The sequence below is a fragment of the Silurus meridionalis genome, chromosome 7 (genome assembly GCF_014805685.1).
Source record: "Silurus meridionalis isolate SWU-2019-XX chromosome 7, ASM1480568v1, whole genome shotgun sequence".
Classification (NCBI taxonomy): domain Eukaryota; kingdom Metazoa; phylum Chordata; class Actinopteri; order Siluriformes; family Siluridae; genus Silurus; species Silurus meridionalis.
Genome location: NC_060890.1, coordinates 20,594,681 through 20,617,367, shown reverse-complemented (window position 1 = coordinate 20,617,367; position 22,687 = coordinate 20,594,681). Strand labels below are relative to the sequence as shown.

Below are 22,687 nucleotides of genomic sequence, written 5' to 3'. Positions count from 1 at the left end.
AATGTACCAGTAAGAAGACACTTTGCTTTGACATACATGGTAAAGATAATTGTTTTTGTGAGTGTAATTGTATTTCTGTCTACATCTATGTATTAACATTTTTGGCATTTGGCAGACGTCCTTATCCAGACTGACTTAGAATTATCTGTCATACAGCTGAGCAGTTGAGGTTTAATGTCTTGCTCAAGGGCCCAGCAGTGGCAGCTTTGTGATTTCAACTTTTCACTTTCTGATCAGAAGTCCAACATCTTAATCACTGAGCTTCCCCTTTTCCATGCGTCAAAAGAAAGTTTATATTTGGATGCATCCTCCAGAGATGAAGTTGTAAATGAAGTAAGGGTAATTTATCTTGGTCTGCTAGCAGACTTCGTACATTACTGATTTTCATAGTACTAAGGCAAGCCGAGACATGAATTTTCCTAGTGTATTAGGCAAAACAAGGTCTATTTACAGTAACATTTATTGTCTGTGGGGTGTCTGGTGACATCAAAATACTCCAGTTCTTTTTGGCGTTCTTGACAAATAGAATGATAAAGTAAAAAATGAAAGAATTGTATTTTTATTTTTTTAATGTGATCTTGCCAAGTTTTGTTGAATCGGCTTCTTTTGTTGTTGAGTTAGCATGGTGGACTACATAACACTGCTGAACCTTTGTCATATTAACAAGGTTATACCACAGGAACTCTGAAACAGTCATGTGAGGTTTTATGGTTTACATGTATACACATACTTATTTTCTAAATTATTATTATGAATATCCAATTATTAGGGTGCATTTTGCCGGGTAATTTTTAAATCTACTGGGAGACCCAATAATTATAACCACATTTAAATGTAATAGTGAACATACTTTTATATAATATAATAGTATTATATTTAATAAAATATTTTTATATTATAAAAAGTGTAATAATAAAACATGGAGGGTAGTAAAGGCAAATTTCAAAAAGTTTATTTGCCGAGGAACCCTGGCCCACTGTATGCAAACATTTTAGGCTCCTGTATGTCTAGCATATAAGCGTCAGTTTTCAGGTTTAACATGATGCACACAATTCTGTAAATCTGTACAAAATACAAATATGGACAAATATATCTATATTACTGTATGTGTACTGTATTAACTGTGACAATTTTAAGACCATAAAAATATAGCACACTTTTTTTTAAATGAAGTATTGAATTAGAATTTAGTATTAAAAAAGCAGTTTGTGTGTGAGATGCATTCTAGGAACATAATCTGTAGGAGGATGTTAAAGTCCTTTATAGCTACAAAGTGCAATTTTATCTAAATTCTTACATTGGGAATTTTTGTCCTCTGCCATATTTGTCTCATTGCCCCTCCTGTCAAGCGCTCACAAGACCTGATTTTATGTAAGGGGTTATACACTCATACAGTGTGCTATTGTTTCCTATGACCAGCATCAAGTCTTGTAGTATTATGTCAGTTTAGGTTAGGTACCAGACAGACAGACAGACAGACAGACAGAGACAGAGAGAGAGAGAGAGAGAGAGAGAGAGAGAGAGAGACTGGGTTTAAAGCCACTATTTTTTCTTTCTGGTTCATGCCTGATTTTAGAGGTCATCTGAGAGGACTGCAGAAGTTTACCAAGAGGGAGGACAGGGGAGGGGAGGGAAGAGAGTCAGAGCAACTCTGTTGAAAGAAAGAGCTGCCAAATTCCAGAGCAAACAGTCAGTAACGGATGAGTGATGGAAACATGGAGAAGCATACAGAGCAAGCCAACAGATCAAGAACTTTTTTTTTGTTGTTGTTGTAGTAAAAATGAGGTATTTCAGCACTCGAGCAAAGCATTTAAGATGAGACCTGTACACATTGCAGGTGAACTACTTTACAGATGCTAGGCAGCGTTCCTAAAGCAGTTCCCAGGCCGGTTGCAATGAGTGCGAGGCGGGGTAAAAGAGCTGCAGGGCCTCGAGGTGAACGAGTCGTTCAAGCTGGGTCGGTTAGCCAAAACAGCAGAAAGAGCCACAGGAAAAATGCACATTCAGTTTTCTGTTGGCATTGTGGGGTTTCAGAGGATCAGTACATGCCAACACGCCGGCATTCGAGCTGCAGGTAAGACTTGGTTAAACAAAGGCAGTCGTTTAGTACTGTTTACCTTTAGAATGGCACTGCATAGGAATCAGAAAGAAATCATCATTTCCAGGTATTAATTGCAATAATAAAGACCTTAATTTAGAATTAATACCAAATTGTTAGGTTAATAAATAACAATTTGGATGGTAATACAACTAACGAAAAAAAGCTCAAAAGAAATGTACAGAAAGGTCAGAAATGCTTTAAAATTAGTCTGTAATAGGAATACTGAAAAGTATTAGAAACAACATTTATACACATGCATTCTTAATGACCACATCTGTATCTTGAATTCAAGTTTCAGACATAAATTGCAGCTTTTTTGTTTGGACTGCTTCTTCTTTTTTTTTCTTTTTTTTAACTGTAGCTCTCACCTATTTAAAAAAAATAAGTAAAATGTTACGGAAACTTAAGGTTCTTCCCCTTGTTGATCAAACTCCTTTTTATTAACACACAAGGGCCGACTTTAGTTACATTCTTTAAAAAATTAATAAATATTCTGTCCTTCCTCCTCCAACAGTTCTGACCGACTGTTTTTAAGTCAGCAAAGATCTTGAGCTGCTGTTTGTTTTGCTCTGTGGATTTAAGGTGTGAGTCACTGATAAAAAAAAAAAAAACCTACATTGAAAAAGCACTGTTTCTCTGCAAAAGCCCAGGAGTAAGTTTCCCAAAGCACTGTAGTGTAACTGTCTATGTCAGTGTTTTGACAAATCAATGTAAAGAGTATCTATAGTATTGCTGAAAAATGTAGCAGGTTGTCTGATGTATAATGTACATGTATTCTTCACTTTATTTATTTAGATGAGTTTGGATTTGAAAATTGTGGAGAAAAACACTTACAACGATGTCTTTACATTACATTTACATTTAAGTTTTTATTATGTAATTCCTTTCTTAACGGTCATGCTTAAGGTAGTTTGCCCATGGTGACATTTGATCTGGCCCACAATGCCATACATCAAAATAAAAGCCACTCATATAGATGTTCATTTATAATTTAATATTTAATAACATATGTAATTTAATTTTAATTAATCTGAACTAGCCAATGTGAAAAGAAAAAAAAAATGAAAACAAGGACAATCTTTACCATATACTCATTAGAGGTCACTGATATTACAAGCATATGGCTATATAGCTCATAGCCTGAATAGGTGTATTAGGCATTGCTTCTATCTTTATATTGTACTATTTCAAGTTTGATTAAAGCAAAAAACGTGGTGAGTAAAACTGCATACAAGCTGTATACAGTGTAATGTTTTTCTATCTGTCTGTCTGTCTGTCTGTCTGTCTGTCTGTCTGTCTGTCTATCTATCTATCTATCTATCTATCTATCTATCTATCTATCTATCTATGTTATGAACTATGAGGGGAACCATGGCAACTTCAATATTATATAAAGCAATTTGCTATAGTGCAAATTTGAATGTTATTTTTTTTACTATCTGCAACCACCCAAAAGAATCTGAACATCTGGCTGTTTTTGGGTAGCCCCAGTCTTTTTTTATAAATTTTATAAAATGATAAAGTGAAACAATTTAGGTTTAAGTTTAAGCATTAAGGTATATTAGTTAGTATATTAGTAATTAGTTGCATTCATAATTGCTAATGGAATGCCCTTTCACAGATTGTACAACGGGGTTTTGTGTGTTTTTGTGTGCGTGTGTGTGTGCATGTATTTTTGTGTATAGGGAGAAATCTCCACGACTGGCTACAAATGTGGTCTTGAATCAGGAGCTGAATGAGCGTTTGGGACTGGGAAGCAACGACACACTAACCAGCAGTAACCGTGCTGACCTGGAGGCTGCTAAGCGATTGGCTAAACGGCTCTACAACCTCGATGGGTTCAGGAAGTGTGACGTCTCGTGCCACTTGTGCAAGAAGTGAGTGAAACTCTGCTGTTAATGTCATAGAAAAATTTTTTAGATCTACAGTATATAATAGCACCATGTAATTGGTTCTGTGGGTGAACGTTTGAGTAATAAAGATTTTAATGGGTACAATAAATATTTTTGACAGTACTTACTTGGCTACTGGGTTTAATATTTGAACAGTTGAATTATAGTCATAAAAAATGAAGTTCATAAAAATAAATGGTGGTAAAAAGAGTTACCGAAGCCACTGTAGGGATGAGATGTGACGTGCAGCTAAATAACAAAAATTTACATAATAACGGCGAAAATAAAATAGAATTTGAAGCAATCCTATCTGGTGCCTACTCTCCAGGCTGTGGGAGACCTATGTTTCCACGTGCATCAAAATTTGCATGTGTATAAGTGATGATCATGCATAAATATAATAAGGATTTTTAAACAAAACCGAGGCTGAGCACTGCACTCTCAATGAGCAGTTTGATATGACAGCAGGCTTCTGTTAGTCCAGACTTCTTCCTGCTAAATCTGTCCTTCTGAATATCTCTGTATCCCTGCTGGCAGGCTTAATTGTGCTGTTGGATCTTTTTTTACATTTTGGACATTGAGTATTTCTCTGTCTTTGTGTGTGCAAGATCTTTCTTCAAACTGACAGAAGCACCATGGAAACAGCAAAGCCCCTTACCATGCTTTCCGGACAAAACTCTTAATTTGATGCTAGTCTGTTGTTATTTGATTCTTTCTCATCCTCTTCTGGTTCGCCCTCTTTTTTTTTTTTTTGTATAGTAATGACTTCAGCCAGATGGTAGCAGAGGAGTACCTGGCTTGCTTTAATTTTACAGGGCAAACGTTGGATCAGGCACTGAGGTTGGTGTGCCCAATGAGTTTTCATTAATGAATATAAATAATAATGACTGAAATGATACTCCATAGGGCACTTTATTAAATGCCTTCTCATTTTGTAGCCATGTCAGAATGATGTAGTTAGAAATCTTCAGTATCTATGTGAAATCTAATAATTTTTTTGATTTTTGATGTGTAGATGAACTACAGTATGTATCATTTTTTATATTTTTTAATTTTTTTTTCCTTTTGCTTTTTTTTGTTTGTTTTACTTCAGGACATTTTTACAGGAATTTGTGCTAAAAGGAGAAACACAGGAGAGAGAGCGAGTCCTAGCCCACTTCTCACATCGATACCTGCAGTGCAACCCTATTCTCACTCTCTCTGAAGGTAAAAAAAAAAAAAAAAAAAAAGGATCCATTTCTGTGCAAGAACACATTTTAAACACTTAAATATTGTAGTTACTTAAGGATTTTGGTTATCAAAAATGAGACGTGACAATTGTGCTTGGATGGATTCTCCCTTCATTAGAATTCAGAAGATTTAAAAGAGCTAACAGTTCTGTAATTATGTAGACTAATATAATTTTACACTGTAAAAAATTTTTATTAGGTGGTAGTTCCAGTTCTCTATAAAATAATAAAAACAAGTTATAATAAAATATTAAAAACATACTTATAAAAGTACTTTATACTCATAAATATGCAGGCAGTTTAAGGTTTTTAACTATTAACAAAATCCATATTTGTGCCAAAGCAAAATACTTAAACTTCTTGTATACAATTCTAGGATTAACTGTACAAAAGATAGTATTGAAAAAAAGGTATTGGGCTTTTCCTCAAACTGTTACCACAAAACTGGAGGCACACAATTGTACTGGATGTATTTGGCTATTTTCCCTTCATTTGAACTAAGACACTCAAACCTGTTCCAGCATGACAATGCCTGTGTACACAAGGCGAGCTCCAAAAAGATGTGGAGCTCTGCTATAGAGCTCTGACCTCAACACTATTAATGATCTTTAAGATAAATTGGAACGCTGACAGCACACCAGGCCTCCTCATCACCGTACTGCACATCAGCAACCGGAGTTTACTGATGCTTTTGTGCCTGAATGAGCCCGAATCTCCATAACCACACAAAAATCTATTGAATTAAGTATCCCAGAAGTGTGGAGGTTATTATAACAGCAAATGAAGACTACATGTGGAATGTAATGCTCAAAAAGCACATAATATTTTGGTCACTTGTCAATAAACCTTTGTTCATCTAGTGCATATATGATATGTTATAGATTTCACGCACACACACAATATACATTTATTTATATATATTTATATATATATATGTATATGTATGTATGTATGTATGTATGTGTGTGTGTGTGTGTGTGTGTGTGTGTGTGTGTGTGTGTGTGTGTGTGTGTGTGTGTGTGTGTGTGTGTGTGTGAGAGAGAGAGAGAGAGAGAGAGAGAGAGAGAGAATATAACATGTATTAACATTTGAATAATTATGTATTTTTACACGTGCTTACAGACAGCATCCACACGCTGACCTGCTCCCTGATGCTGCTGAACACAGACCTGTATGGCCCGGTATGCACAGAAAAATAGTCAAAAAGAAAAAGAGCTTTTATTAATATTATTTTAATTTCTGAATGGAACCAGTTGTACAGCTTTATTTATAAATTACATTAATGTTTTTTGGACAATGATGAATGAGGTATATGCATGTAAATAGCAACAAACAGGTTTCAGTCAGTATCTGTACTCTGACTGTGTAGAGAGTGTCTCAACAAGAAAGCTGTATCTTATAAACATGTACCCTATTGGTTTTTATATTTGGCATATTAAAAGTCAAAATCAAGAATTACTTAAAACCTTCAGACATTTTCCTTTTATACTTAGTTGGGGACATAGGCAGGCAAGCTTAACACAAACACAGAATTCATGCTGAGTTTCTTGCTGTGAAGTGCCAGAATTGATTTGTTAAAATGACTCTCTTGTCTGTGGATCAAAAGCATTCAATTTAACAAATTGCAATCTCTTTTCTATAAATAGCTGTAACCTTTTCCCACTTAGAACATGACTCTATAGTATCTTCTGTTTTCAGACATGGCTGTAAAAATGTCTGTCACTTCTGTATTTGGAATTTCGGCAATAATCTTTAGCCAAAGGGTTTGCATAGAAACTATAACATGCTTAACAATGGATGACCATGTAAAAGAAAATGATTGCATCTGCTATAGTCTTAAGTCACCAGATCACAATTCAATTAAACATTTGTGTGAAAATTCGAAGCATGAGTATTATATAGTCCTCACCACTATCATCATCCCAAACACCATTTCAAGGAATATACTTTGAAAGAACAATGTCCTTGACTCCAATACATATTGTATATCAGTTTCAAGGCACAGTGGAACTCTTCTGTATGGTTTGTGGTATTTCTATGACACTATATAGTTTTTTTTTATTATTATTATTAATTTGTCACTCATCTATATGTAGTCAAAAATAATAAAACATAAATCAAATTAAACTGATTTCTAAATCTCATTTCTGCTAACAGAATATTGGCAAGCGGATGTCCTGTTCTCAGTTCATTGGAAACCTGGAGGGACTGAACAATAGCCAGGATTTCCCAAAGGAACTTCTCAAGGTAGATTACTAAGGCTATTACACATACCAAACTCCCTGATGTAATAAGTAATGAGTCTAAACAGCTGTATACCTGGGTTCTATGCAATGCATTAGCCTAGTGAGGGAGTCATGTATATATTAACATAGATCAATTGTGTTTTGTGTACTCATACTGCTGGTGTTTGTGTGATGTAAGAGAAATTGGATGTCTTGTGGGATTTGCCTGGTCCTTAGACTGTTTTTCATTAGATTGCATTATTAGATTATTGCTTTTGTGTCATGGATAGGAATTCTGGTGGTTCCTTTCATTAAGCCCACAGGCGCATTGCAAAGTCAATCAGAAGAGTATCTGGTCTGACTAATGAATGGTAACAAGGTTTTCTTCAATAAAGATGCTGATGACTGGGTTTATAGATTCGAGAATGTTGAGGTTTAAATCTGAAGTGAAATCTGAGTAAGATCACCTTAACTGTCCACCCTCACTTTGTTTATTAATGGAAAAGGTCATTTCCATAGTTACCGAGTGGCCCTTTTACTGACCTGACTGATAACATGCCTACAGCATTGTAAAACACATAAAAAAATAATGTGTAGTTTTTATTAAAACAATGCTGCAAAATACAAAATACTATCCACAAAGAGAACTGACAGTTTAGTGTGATTGCCTTTTTGTTGGGACACCATTTACAGTATGCATATTATACAGCATTATGCACCATTATGCACATATAAACCAACCATTATGGTTTGTTGGGGTTTTACAGTCTCTTAAAGACATTTTCAATACATTTGAACATAACAAGCTGTTGCTTAGGTCATCTAATAATAGCCCATATTTACGGATTATAGTATTTAATTACAAAAATAAAAATGAATTATAGCTTCTTCTATTCTGAGTATTCTATGAATTATTTAATCAATTAATTGAGTAATTGGATAATAAGTACTTTTTCCTTTATTAAAGAGCAATACTAAATATACAAAAGACGAATATACAAAATACGACCGGTCTTTTAAAATTATCAAGATATGTGTTTCCTTTTTTTTTTTTTCGTTTTTTTTTTTTCAGCAATTAATATTATTATTACTACTATTGCTAAAATTTAATACTAGAATATCTGTGAAAATTCAAACCCATTTAATGCAATTAATTGCCATATTACATCAAAATGCACATTCAGATATATAAATAAAAATATAGTCAATTTCAAATTACTGTTTTTAAAGTAATTTAAAATTGACTATTTTTTTATATAAAACAATAGAAATTTCTATTGTTTTCTTTGGCCTGAATCTTCTCCTCACCTCTTGCTGTTTTCTCTCACTTCGTCCACTTTTCAGTCTGCAGTGTCTTCTGTGTTTACGTACCAGGAGGTGTGTATATGCCAGGAGGGTATAGACACCTGTCCATTTCTGCTTCACTAATGCTATTTTGGCCGAATAAAAAAAAAAATACCCACAGAAACTCTTCACAATCTGTTAGAAAGTTGCCCAGAAGAGTGGTGGTTATTACAACAGCAAAGCAGGAATAAATCTGTACTAGGATGTTTAATGAATGCATGTTCATTATTAATAGGAGGTGACCAAATATTACCTGTATATAAGGATACTTATGTTTTACATTTTGGTACTTACAGTGCCCTCCACAATTATTGGCACCCCTGTTTAAGATGTGGTCGTGGACTTCTAAAAATTCTCCTTTTTTTTAAAACAACATAGAACCCAAATGCAAAAAAAGAGAAAAATCCAACCTTTTATTTAAGTACATTACTTTGGTGGTAAAAAAATCACACATTTAGAAAGAAAAAAAAAACTTGAAATCATGTGTGCCACAATTATTGGCACCCCTGATGTTAATACTTTGTACAACCTCCTTTTGCCAACAAGACAGCACTTAATCTCCTCCTATAACATTTCACAAGATTGGAGAACACAGAGAGAGGGATTTTTGACCATTCTTCTTTGCACAATCTTTCTAGATCATCCAGTGTCCTGGGTCCTCTCTTATGCACTCTTCTCTTTAGCTCGCCCCACAGGTTTTCGATTGGGTTGAGGTCTGGGGACTGAGATGGCCATGGGAGGACCTTGAGTTTGTGACTGCTGAACCACTTTTGTGTAGATTTTGCCACATGTTTTGGATCATTATCCTGCTGAAAGACCCAATGACGACCCATCTTCAGCTTTCTGGCAGAGGCCATCAGGTTTTTATTTAAAATATCCTGGTACTTCAAAGCGTTCATAATGCCATGCACCCTAACAAGGTTCCCAGGGCCTTTGAAGAGAAACAGGCCCACAGCATCACAGATCCTCCACCATACTTCACGGTGGGCATGAGGTGCTTTTCGGCATACTCATCTTTTGTTTTACGCCAGACCCACTTAGAGTGTTTGTTGCCAAAAAGCTCAATCTTAGTCTCATCTGACCAAAGCACACGATCCCAGTTGAAGTCCCAGTACCGCTTAGCAAACTCCAGACGTTTACGTTTGTGAGTGTTAGTGAGAAAAGCCTTTTTCCTTGCATGCCTCCCAAACAGCTTGTTGGCATGTAGAGAGCGTCTGATGGTTGTTTTGGAGACTCTGTGACCCCAAGATGCCACTCTTTGATGCAATTCTGTGACGGTGAGCTTGGGAAATTTTTTTACTTCTCTTACCATCCTCCTCACTGTGCGTTGTGGCAAGATACACTTGGGACCTCTTCCAGCCTTGTTTGTCACTGTTCCAGTTGTTTTAAACTTCTTAATGATTCCTCTGACTGTAGATACCAGCAAGTTAAGGCGAGTGGCTATTTTCTTGTAGCCATTGCCTGACTTATGAAGGTCGACACACATCTGCCTTACTTGAATGGTGTGTTCTCTTGTCTTTGCCATGTTGACAAATGGGTAAGAGAATTAGGCCTCTGTGTCACGTCATATTTATACCCCAGGGAAACAGGAAATCATGAATTACTAATTAAAAGTCCCTAGATACCCTGACCAACCTTAGCAACTACAGAAAAATATATATAAAAAAAAAAAAAATTTAAATTTTCAGAGGAATTGTTGGGGGTGCCAATAATTGTGGGACACATGATTTCAAGTTTTTTTTTTTTTCTAAATGTATGTTTTTTTTTACCACCAAAGTTATGTACTTAAATGAAAGGTTGGATTTTTCTCTTTTTTTGCATTTGGGTTCTATGTTGTTTTAAGAAAAAGGAGAATTTTTAGAAGTCCACGACCACATCTTAAACAGGGGTGCCAATAATTGTGGAGGGCACTGTAAATAAAAGGTTGGATTTTTCTCTTTTTTTGCATTTGGGTTCTATGTTGTTTTAAAAAAAAGGAGAATTTTTAGAAGTCCACGACCACATCTTAAACAGGGGTGCCAATAATTGTGGAGGGCACTGTATGCATCTATGCAGTCTTTTGGTCTGGTCTCATTTGCTAGCACTTCTCAGTCTTTGTGATTATTATAAAAATAGAAAGCCCATTAATCTGGACTGCTAGTTTAATCTGCATATGCTAGTTAAAATTAAACTATGTAAAAAAAATATATATATATAATAAAATAAATAAAAATAAAAAAATTATAATAAAAATTTAAATGCTGCCACTTTATTATGAACGCAATAATTATTTCTTACATTTTCTTTGACTTTGACTTTTTTTACTGTGAGGACTGAAAACAGTGGTTTGAAAATGACTGGTGTTAAATCTAAACATACTAGAACATTTTAGATACAGTTGAAATTATGGCCCTGGTGAGATTTTCTGGATTTTAAAAACCATAGCTCTCTCTCTCTCTCTCTCTCATACTTCATGTCTCTCTCTCCCTCCAGCTATCATTTTATAACCCACAACAGCAGTTCTTACTTTATTTCCTCCTACTCTACCCATCTCTATCTCCTTTTTCTCCACTCTGTTCTACAGCAACAGTTCTTACTTTTCCTCCTACTCCTACTCTCTCACTCGCTTGTGCTTACTCACACACATTTTATGCTACTAAAACAAGTCATCTTTGAAACACTAAAACACCATCATCGGTGCACTTACTGAATTTGTTTCCCCGTTTGATGTAAGTATGTGTGTACTGAGGGTATGCAGTCTTTGGCCGGAGTGGCTTCTGTTGCAACAGTATGATAATCATGCAAGTGGTAATTGTGTCCAAAAGGATGGAATCATGGAAGCAAACATGCAGGAGCACAACACAGATATATTAGACCATCTTATTTGCGAAGTGGTTGTGATTTTATCTTGCTGTCAATAATACCAATTTCTTTAACTTATGGTCTGTCAAATAATACATCACTTGACAGGACGGCATTATAGGAAAAATAGTCAGCAGCCATAGAGTATAATTCTGTTTGACACAGAGTGGAGTTACTATACCCCAGTATTAAGGATTTTTCAATAACAGCAAGGTCCTGAGTTCAACAGAACAAGACTACGCAATGTCTTTGTTTTTGTTGTGGTTTTTATTGCACAGCTTCAGTGAACTGTTGAGATCAGTGGTCAATGGTCAGTGCATTTGCAGCATTCTGTGTAAACTCTCCCTCTCTCTTCCTCCATCCCTCTCTCTCTCTCTCTCTCTCTCTCTCTCTCTCTCTCTCTCTCTCTCTCTTTCATATATATACAGCAAATAAAACCAACAAAATAGCTAAGAATTTTAAGAAGAAAAATTATGCATATGGATTTACATAATAACAAAACAAGTGTTTGTGATATTTAGATTTACACAGCCTTATTGGAACAAGAAGGTTAAAAAAAAAAAATAATGCATGTTTGCACAGACAAATTGCATACACACACACACACACACACACACACACACACAGACACACACACACACACACACACACACACAGAGAGAGTGATCCCAGATGAGCAGCTGAAATATTTACACCAGCCCATCATGGATCATGCCAGAGTCACTGTGATCACTTTTCTATTGTTTTATGTGAACATTACCTGAAGCTCTTAGAATATATAATATGCAGGTACATAGGTTTTCCTATTAATGTGGCTGGTGACCCAAATATTTCTAGACTGTATAATTCAAAGCAGTATTTGTTCAGCTGTTCGGTTCTGATTTTATCGGCAATGTCGCAATGAATTGGAATAATGTTTCTCTTTCTAAATGCCTGCCAGTTGTATATGTAAAATATGATAAACTGTCTGGCTGTAGGTGTTTCATTAATGAGCACACTAAATCAATTGTGTCATTTTAATAACAAACAAGCCAAACATACCCCGCATGAGTAGCTGTGAAAGCTTTTTATTTTGATAAAGGACTTGAAACCCAGGTTATCGTAACAGGGTTTTTAATATTGCAATATATATATATATATATATATATATATATATATATATGTAACAGGGTTTTAATATTGCAATATATATATATATATATATATATATATATATATATATATATATATATATATATATATATATATATATATATATATATATATATATATTGCAATATTAAAACCCTGTTACGATAACCTGGGTTTCAAGTCCTTTACTTTATATAGATGCAATTTGTCTGTGCAAACATGGATACATTTTTACGTTTTTGAATCCTGCTTGATCCAGTAAGGCTTTGTGAATCTAAATATCACAAACATTTGTCGTCTTTTTATTATGTAAATCCTTATGCATTATTTTTCTTAATATCTTAAATTTCTTAGCTATTGTGTTGGATTTATTTGCTGTTGTAGCTAGTGAGTCATGTTATATCTGAGAGGAAATGCGCATAAAATAATATTCTTAATCACTTTTGCAAAAAGAGGACACCAGGGCAATTTGGAGTTAGCCAGTATTCTTTGTGCATTGGCACGAACATCTTTATACTGTAAAATGCTTCCTGTTTTTCACACATTCCCACATGTGATGATTTTTCTGTGTCTGATCAGTGTTAATCATTTTTCTCTCTTTCTCTTTCTCTTTCACACATAGCTTTGAGAAAGAACTAGTGCAAAATTTTAATCAGTATTCAGAGCGTGGGGCTCTCTCTCTGTGTGTGTGTGTGTGTGTGTGTGTGTGTGTGTGTGTGTGTGTGCGCGTGTGTGTCTGCATGCGTGTGTCTGCATGCGTGTGTCTGCATGCGTGTGTCTGGGTGTAGAGACAAGTTGGATGGCTACGATTGGCTGCTCAATGGCTGAGTGCTGAGGGAGGGAGATATGCATTCAGAGGAAGAGGGAGGGAGGCTGAGAGAGCATCTGAGAGAGAGATTGAGAGAAAGAGAGAGAGCGAGAGAGAGGTAAGGGAAGGGTAGAAAGAACTCGCAGCTTCAATCAGGTCTCTCCAAGACTCGGCCACTCTCCATCAGCTACACTGAATGGACTGAAATAGAGAGGCTCGTTTTGAGGTTTGAGCTTGAACACCTTACAGCCATTCGAACGAAGCACCGAGAAGGATTATGAAGGATAATTTTTCCGCTTCAGGAGAGCATCAGTATACCAAAACGGAAAAGTAACAGAGAAAAAAAGGCTCAGATCTTATAAATGTGTATGGAGAGAGCTAGAGAACAAGCGAGACATCCTCTAAAGCCTGAGGTCTGTTCAGTTGTCCTTACAAGCAGGACGAGTGGAGTGAGAGAGGGGAATCAAGGGACATGAGATCTTGATTTTCTATTTCTTTTTTCCTTCTCTTTCTTTTTTTAATTGCAAGACTCCGATTACGGGCAGGTTTTTTGGCATATTTTAGTTGTTGAGTTTGATGTCCGTACGCTTTTGAGTTGATTTTGAATACAATGCGTGTTTGACGGAAGACACTTATGTCGCATCCACCTCTGTACAGTGTGTTTTTATGTACGCGTGGGTGTGTGCTCACTTGTGTTTCCACCCGTTACATCCATCTGTTGGATCCTGGCTGTGCTTTCACACTTCTGCAAGTATCCTTTGCCATCTGTGTGTGTATACATGGCTTTTTGCCTTCTGTTATGTCATCAGCCGCTTGTTTTTGATGTGAGAATTGGATTGTTCCTTTCCAGACTTGATTTGAGTTCAGGATATATGCTATAGATTGTGCTTTTTTATGTTTATGTTGCTCCCTCAGGTTCAGGCTGTTTAAGTCAGCTTTACTTCAGATCTTGTAACATCCCAGTTACTTTTTAGTTTCCTTTTAGGGGATCTTATTTTGCATGTGATTTGACCTTGGCTGCATTATTTTTAGTTGAATTTGTTTGTAATAGATATGGCCTCATTACAATGTTCATCTTTCGATTTTAAGTGTGTTTGGATTTCACTTTATCGAGCTTGTGCGAAACAGTTAAGATAACATCTGTAATGGTTCTACATGAAGCTGGATTATAACTTGACTACATCAACACCTCTTTTTTTGGAAAGGAAAACCGAAGTGAAACAGGACAATCACTTATTACCAAATTAAGGGATTTATGTGGTGGTGTTTTTTTTTTTTTTTTTTTTAACTCTGATTCTTTGAAGATCCACTAACCAGGAGTTTTCTTTCTTCTCCAAGCTCCAGCTTGAAGGAAACATTTATAGCTATTTTACTCCCGACTTTTCATTTGACTCTCATTTCCAGTCTGAAAAAGCCATTATCAGATTGCTCCAACACTGCCAGACGAGACCTTGGCCTCACTGTGTGACTCCTCAGGATTGGCCTGTTTAGCTCCCTTTAACCTGTTTCCGTCATCATGATAGGGGTAAACAGTCTGCACTCGGCGGGACGTCTTCGCTCCCGCTCTCTCTGTTCTGTACGTTACGGCCGAGACTTTCGTATGATGGACCCATTTCGTTACCCTCGTACCCCACGTTCACGTTCCCTCAAGCCTCTAGTGTTCCCTGATCTGCTGGGCAAAGCTCAGGACGGCCAGAAACATCCTCAGTTTCGCAAAAGGAGGGTATGCTGTCTGTCAGCCTCAGTTTTTTTGTGCATGCCTGTCCTACATGTTTAGTTTATATATAGTTCTCCATCTCTTATTAAATCGTCTTATCCATCATGCACCTGTCTCACCCCTGTTTCAAGCTTGTGAAACATCTGTGAACGATACATTAGACATATTTCCTATAACTAGGACATAAAATAGTTAAAATTATGAAAGTAGAAGTTGTGCTGTTTTGCACAGGGTAGGTCTTTTTAAACCTACTTTGTTACAGATATGAATAAGTTTCAATGTCTGAATTTTTATTGGTCATTTGCATGATTTCTGAGCTACACAACTGTAAAGTGTTTGTGATATTCTACATAGTGTAGCATACATAGACGAAATGTATTTAACATCTGTTTGTGTGTGTGTGTGCGTGTGTGTGTGTGTGGTCTTTAGTAGTTAACAAGTATCAGTACTGTGCCATGTTTTACAGCAATCACATTATATATTCCAATGTATATAATATAATATTCTGTACATAAGTTATACCATTATGTGTATTCTTATTGAAAATTTATTTTCCAATACTTGTACATCCCAAGATGCTTTATTCCTCTTATACCATAGCAATTTTGACAACAAATACAATTTGAATTTATTAGTATGTGGCACTGTCTAAACAATTTATAGTTACATTTAATGTTATCGAATGTGACCCAGTTCCTGTTACTTACAGAATTGCAACTATAAAGAGTGAAAATCATAAACTCTTCTGAACACTATTAAATGAATGAAATTAAATAATCCTCTCTTTACAGAACTTTTAAAAATAAATGATTATAATTTTATATTTGTTTAACAGCTATACATTTTAAAGCTAATTTATTATTATACTTACCTTGTGCACCCACCATTCAAGTCTCTGTGAATGAGCTGTTACTATAGAAACGATGACGTATTAAAGCAAGTGCATTAATAGAAACCTTTCATTTAGGTTCTAGCTGCAATTATTGTCAGTGCTGCGTTGTTGTGTAAAATTAATCATTGTCTTCAGTTTCTAACACTTAACATTGCTGTGGTTAAATCGCTATTAAGATAAAGACAATGTTATTGTGCAGCTCTGAATGTAGTCAAAGGAATCCTCTTAAAAGCTGCCAATCCAGTACAATTTAATTTTATTGTGAGTGCTCGCAACTATCTGTGATGTTGGTGTAACAATGTTAAAGGGAGTAATGTATTGATCTTGATTTTCCACAAGTTGTGTCTATTTTGAATAGCAAACAGTAAGGACCTGTTGGTATGAGTTACCAAAAAGCATATTACTGCTGTCACTTGGGGAATAAAAGCGTGGATTAACATAGATGTATTTTTGATGATTATCATATAGTATGCGGTTAAAATGCATAATTGTAGCTAGGAGTGGAATTTTTAAAGCCCTGCCTAGTCTTGGGAGTTTGTAAAAAGCAAGATATGTGTACTTAGTTATGAGTATTTTCGAGCAATATTTGTTAGCAAATCTTCGTCGAATTAGATGTGATGAATACTTCAGTATTACAGTACTGTTTTAAAATTGCTACTCATTGTTGAAAGAATTTGATATGCAAAGCCGTATACAGTAATACGATATATAATATGCTGTTTATACGATAATACTGCTGTAACCACTTTTACTGATATGCGCTTGCATGGAGAAATTGCTGAACGCGTATTATTTTGCAGTATTTCCTGTTGCAAGAATAGCATTAAGCCAGTATAAGATTATAATTCATAATGTGTCAGCTGTCATGATATGCTATCACTCAGCTGTAATGTTGTAACTGATGTAATCAGTTTTGCAATGCAACATATCATGAAATGAATACAGCCTTGGATTCCATTTTCACATTACCATTAACAGTACTCCACAAATTAATATGCTGTGCTTGAATTAATGGCTGTGCTATTTTTTTTTTTCTTTTGTTTTATTCAGTAGAAGAGATGCAGTTGAGAATAATCAATTGCATGCAGCATAATTATCCAAAATGACAGCAGTCACATTTGAGGGCTCCATCACAAATCATTTGAAATTTTTAATTAAAGCTGTGGGAGACTGATATTTAATCACAAAATAAGACATTGTTGACACGTTATGTCACTGCAGCGATGATCGCTGCTGCCTTTGAGCCTCTGAATTGTGTTTTATATAAATATGTTTGGGTAGACATGGTTTTCATGCTTTCAAGCATAATATTTCTGTCTAATTCACCTGTTGTGTCTCTCTGCAGGCGCTCTACAACTCCATTAAGAATGAGAAGCTTCAATGGACAATGTGAGTCTCTTCTACTGTACATGCTCATGATGCCAGATAGAAAATGGGTCCTGTTTTTTTTTCTCTCTCCTTATTTGACTTGCCTACCAGCATCCATTTCTTGGGTTTTGCTGGGTAAAAAAGTTGCAATGACCATTTTAATGCGGAACATTTTTCATTTTGTGAAGTGTATGTCAGATATTGGATTTTAGTTTCCTAAATACATTTGAAGGTTAGAATATATTTGTGGTGCTCTCCTTGATAAAATCGGGACATGTTCGTATCAGTGTGTGTGTGTGTATGTAGATGACGTCTGCTGCGATGATGCTGTAAGGGGTGTAGGGTAGGCGCATTACCGTGTCAAAGATTTCTATTCTTGCTTTTGCCATCGCAGTCACCAATTAACATCCCTGGTTTTCCTAGTGCTGTTGCTATGGTTACTCCTCCATGACTACCGCTCCATAGCAGCAGCTCTCATCTCCTTTTGCTGATCTGAATTCATTCTCACTCTTGCACGCACACACACACACACACACACACACACACACACACACACACACACACACAAATACACAAACACAACAAGCATAAGCACATAGCTGTGCATAGCAGAGGCTCTTTGAAACCCATGGCTGATGCCTTATATTTAAAGTAAAGGTGTGCTTCCATTCCTCCTACTACCTGCCTTAAAATAGTCTCCTTTCCCGCACTCAATCCCTCACTCAGTCAGTCACAGACACAAGAACAGGACACGTATCCCAGGATTTGGGGGTTTACTTTCGGCTGCATATTACAGGAGAAAGATTTGATGCTTTTCACAGTAGTAGTGTTATGCAAACATGCTCTCTGCTCCACATGGGTATGTGTTACACTTTCCAGGTTATACATTATATATGAAGAGTTGTGGGCTGTTGTGCGGCAGTGCAGCGTGTTCTGGGAGACGCCGCATGTTGCTGGAAAGAACTGGACTGGGGATACTGCAAAAGCAAGAGCAGATGAGTGAACTGGATGAGAAGGTTATATATAGATATGGAAAAAGGATGAAAGGATGCTGTGTCAATATGTCATATAGGGATGAAAGACAAGTCCGGGTCACTTGATTGTATAACGTTGATAGGTGTATTTATGTACACACAGTTTAGGGTTGATTCGCTTTATGCAATTTAGTGCGTAAAGTTAACATAATTTAATGCATTAAAGTTTTAGCTTCAAAAAAAAAAAAAAAAAAAGCATCCTTTGCATCATCCAAGTTTCTCCCGGTTGGGCTTATTATTCTGTGTTTGCGCTAACAGCTGCTTGGGTTGAATATTGAGCAAGTAGAAAGCAATCCTCTTGGTTACAGGAGCCTGTGGCATTGTTAGGATACAAACAGTCGAATTCCTGCCAATAAGTTCAACCCTTAGTTACTTCACTCAGAAGCCTACGATAAAACCAGTGTACATCTCCACGGGTCATACTATACTACTTAGTTTTATAGTAAAGTAATAAAATAAAAACCTTCTCAAAAAATAAAATTCTGAACAACTGAAGAAATAACCTGCAACTCAGATAATCCTGAGTGTGAAGAACATTGTTCGATCTTAGAAAACGTTTTTTCTCCTGTGGGGAATTGTAATAAATCAGATTTTTTTGCATTGTACATATGTAAGAGGAACAGAATGATGTAAGCACCATGAGTCCATGGAATCATCCTGTTTGGTGTGAACATGGCAAGCCAGTGGTGCTAGTGTGATGTGGGCATTAATTTTTTTTTTTGCTGTTGATGTTCTAGCTTACATGTGAATGAATTTCACAGCATGTCTGAGGCTTGTTGTAGATCATGTCCATATTTTCTTAGCTAAACTTTCAGTTTACATGATGCTTTTTTTCCACAGTTTCAGTTTGCAAGTTAGAGTTTTATTGTTACATGCAACTATGGTAAGCACAGACATAATTATCTGGATTATGTACATAAGTGAAGAGTGTCACAGTGCTAAGATGCAGGTTCAAGTTCTAATTATGTGCTTGGATGATGATAGTTATTTAGGCTCATATCATAACAGTATATGGAAAGTGTGGCCGTGTAGCACATCGCACATTGCACATAGCCAGCTCACAGCTCTAGAGTTTCAGGTTCGATCCGGAGTTATGTTCTTTGAGTTTGTGCTTGTTTCTTTATGAGTTTTCTCTGGGTACTGGATTTTCTCCTAGTTCTAAAATGCAGTGGTTACCCCAGCCTGGGTGTATTTTTGTGGACAGTTCTGTGTTGTTATTTGAATGACCTCTGGATCCACTATAACCATTTTGAAGCATGTGAATTTAAATTTTAAGGATCTCTGAGATGATTAAGAGTGGAGCGTTAATCATTTTTAGCAAGATCTCGTGAAAACAAATGCAGAGTTTTGCAGAATTATGGCCTATGTAGAGATGTGATCGTATTCTGTTGGACAAAGTTTCATAATAGATTCAATTATAATTGTGTATATTTTGCCACACAATATTTTGTTAAATTAATGATTTTTTAGGGATCTCTCTGATTCACTGCCAGTTATGCACATATTTTTGGCTGGAACGGCTTCTGTGTTATACAGAATCTGCCAGAATTTCATTAATTTCTCCACCTCATCCCAAGTGAATGTGTAACAGATGAAGTTCTGCTCAGTCCCTGCTGCCTATGGTATTTCTGTGACTCCTGTCATCTCTCGTGTGTATATTATTCTGTTGAGATTTGATGGCAGCTTTTAATTGTTGGCCTCCATACTTCTTAGCTCTACTAAATGTCACGGTTATATATCTAGTCTCAGATGCTTAATAGCATTTAAAGTGATGCATCAGTTCAATGATGACCGTGAAAATGACTAAAGCCACCGGTGCTGGTGTGCTGCTTCTAAATGGTAGTCTTGGGATTTGGATGGTTGTCTATGTACAGAAAACTATATAAAATTTTTGTTTCAAAATGACAACTTTATTATCTTAATATTTTTTTAAACATGTTTTCAATATTAACAATATTGATGATATTAATCCATTAAATATATTTTTGTCATAATGTCTAGTAAAAGCTCCCATATATGTAAATAACATGGGTGTAACATTATTTATTATTAATTATAGAGTAATTTTGAGGTCTCTGCATGCCTAAATATAGCTTTTTATGTAGGGTAGGGAGAATCTGTGATTAAAATCTGTGTGTGTGTTTGTGTGTGTGAGAATAAACACATTCTCATGTATATGTGAATGTGTTTTGTGGCAGTGCCTAATGTACCCATCAGAATGGCAGTGAATTAAGATGGCTGGCTGATGTTATTTGATTGCATATGTTAAGGTGAGGTTATTTTTGTGGATGTGTGTGTGCCTTTCAGTGTGTGTGTGTGTTTTATGTGTCCTCATTAGCTGCCACACTCCTTCTTGCATGACATTGTTTGTTCCTACTTAGTGCTGGTCCATTAATACACACTTCAGCCTCTGCACTTGGTTTGTCTTTCTTTGTACATTCACTACCGATCCTCAAGAATGATTGGCAGCATTATACAGAAAGTTGCCATTCTACTATACTCATTTTGATTTTCGATCACCATCAAATCAGACCCAGTCCTGGGCATTAATTCTACATAATTGTGTAGGGAAGAATGGTCAAATTATATCTCATACAGTACTATTATCTTAAATATGCTTAATATTGAAACATCGGCTTTTTTTTACATCATGGAGCTTCAGAGACACTTGGCTTATACATGTATTTTAATAAACCTAACAAAAAGCTGTGTACTATACTGAAATCTTTACTACAATCATATAAAGACATACTTGTGCACCTACAAAGTTGCCAGTATAGTAGATAGATCTGTATATTATATTGTAAAGAAGATAGACCTGCAAATATTATAACACCTTTAGATTTTTCTTTTCTTTGTCTTACCATTTCTCATACCATTTCTTATATCATTTCTCATGCACGTGTCAGTCTTCCTCTCATCTCTCCATGTTTTTTTTTTTTCCCTTTGTGTGAGATAATGCTGGCAGTTACCAGGCAACAGGCTTGAAGTTTTCCGCACATGCTCCGTCAGTCAGCCGTGTTTGTGTATGCGGTTGACCGCTGCACTTTTTCTCTGCCTGTTGGTGATGAAACCATTCAGGGTTCAGCCTCTGGTTAAGATCCATTTTAGCTTTTTTGGCCCACGCTTTGAGCTGTAAAATGGTACAGTATTTCAGCAGAAGATATCTTATTGATTTGGACATGTTCACAGTGGCTTATATAACACCAGAATAGGTTTATACAATCATTTAACCACAATGTTCTCAAGCCCAGTGTGTGGATCTGTAACTGATATGTGGCACTGTGTTGCTGTTTCATACATGCAAAATAGCTGATTTTACCCCCACAGTTTAAGACCCTGGTATAGTGAAAAGTTGCTCATTAATAAAGTCCCACATAAACGGATATCACCTCTGATGAAGTATCTAGAGACCATATTTTAGCTCTGTACAATGATGAGATTAGTTTTTGGACTATTACAATGTTTTGGTGGCTGACTGCCTTGCTGTTTTCTTAATTAAAGCTTGCTTGATTTCAGAAGTTCATATCTCTACTTGGAAATAAATATGCTCATGGTCTGTAGTCAGGTTTTACAATAAGTACGAAATCTGTTTTTTTGTTTAAATATCTGAATGGTTTAACCCTGGCTTTTCTTGTTGGCGTTCTGAAGCAGCATAGCTCATTCCAAATATTTCACTTTGCTAACAGAAGCCTTGACAAAATCCTTCCCTTAGTTTTTAGCATAAGACACAGCTCCAGGTTTTAAATTGTCTGTAGGTGTTTTTAAATACGGATTTCAAAAAATAACCTTCCGACCGATTCTTAGTTTTTTTTCTTATGTGCTGTTTTAACAATTGTACTTTAATTGTAATCCATGAACCGATATTAATATTTAAATTGTATTTCCTTTATAAAACATTTCATGGTTTATTGAATAGTTGGCCCTTTGAAGGTTCCCTAAAAGACATGAACTATGCAATCCCTTTGCATTAGCAATGCTAGATAATAAAAAAAAGTTTCCTACTGGTCCAGTGACACTTTGTCTTGTAAAGTGATGCAACCTTGCACACTATGGATTAATTAAATCACTGACACGCCACCAAGAGTTGCTTTAGAGAGCACAC

At 35.9% G+C, this 22,687-nt stretch overlaps 1 protein-coding gene across 1 annotated transcript in view; it reads left to right on the top strand.

The window, feature by feature from the left end:
* The window catches only part of LOC124389323 (PH and SEC7 domain-containing protein 1-like), a 56,787-nt gene that overhangs the window by 21,206 nt on the left and 12,894 nt on the right, over positions 1–22,687 (top strand). Inside the window, exons 6-11 of the mRNA XM_046854688.1 lie at positions 3,787–3,978; positions 4,753–4,833; positions 5,087–5,199; positions 6,345–6,403; positions 7,380–7,469; positions 17,526–17,569. Of these exons, the coding sequence (XP_046710644.1) occupies positions 3,787–3,978; positions 4,753–4,833; positions 5,087–5,199; positions 6,345–6,403; positions 7,380–7,469; positions 17,526–17,569 (579 nt within the window). The remainder of the gene's footprint in view (positions 1–3,786; positions 3,979–4,752; positions 4,834–5,086; positions 5,200–6,344; positions 6,404–7,379; positions 7,470–17,525; positions 17,570–22,687) is intronic.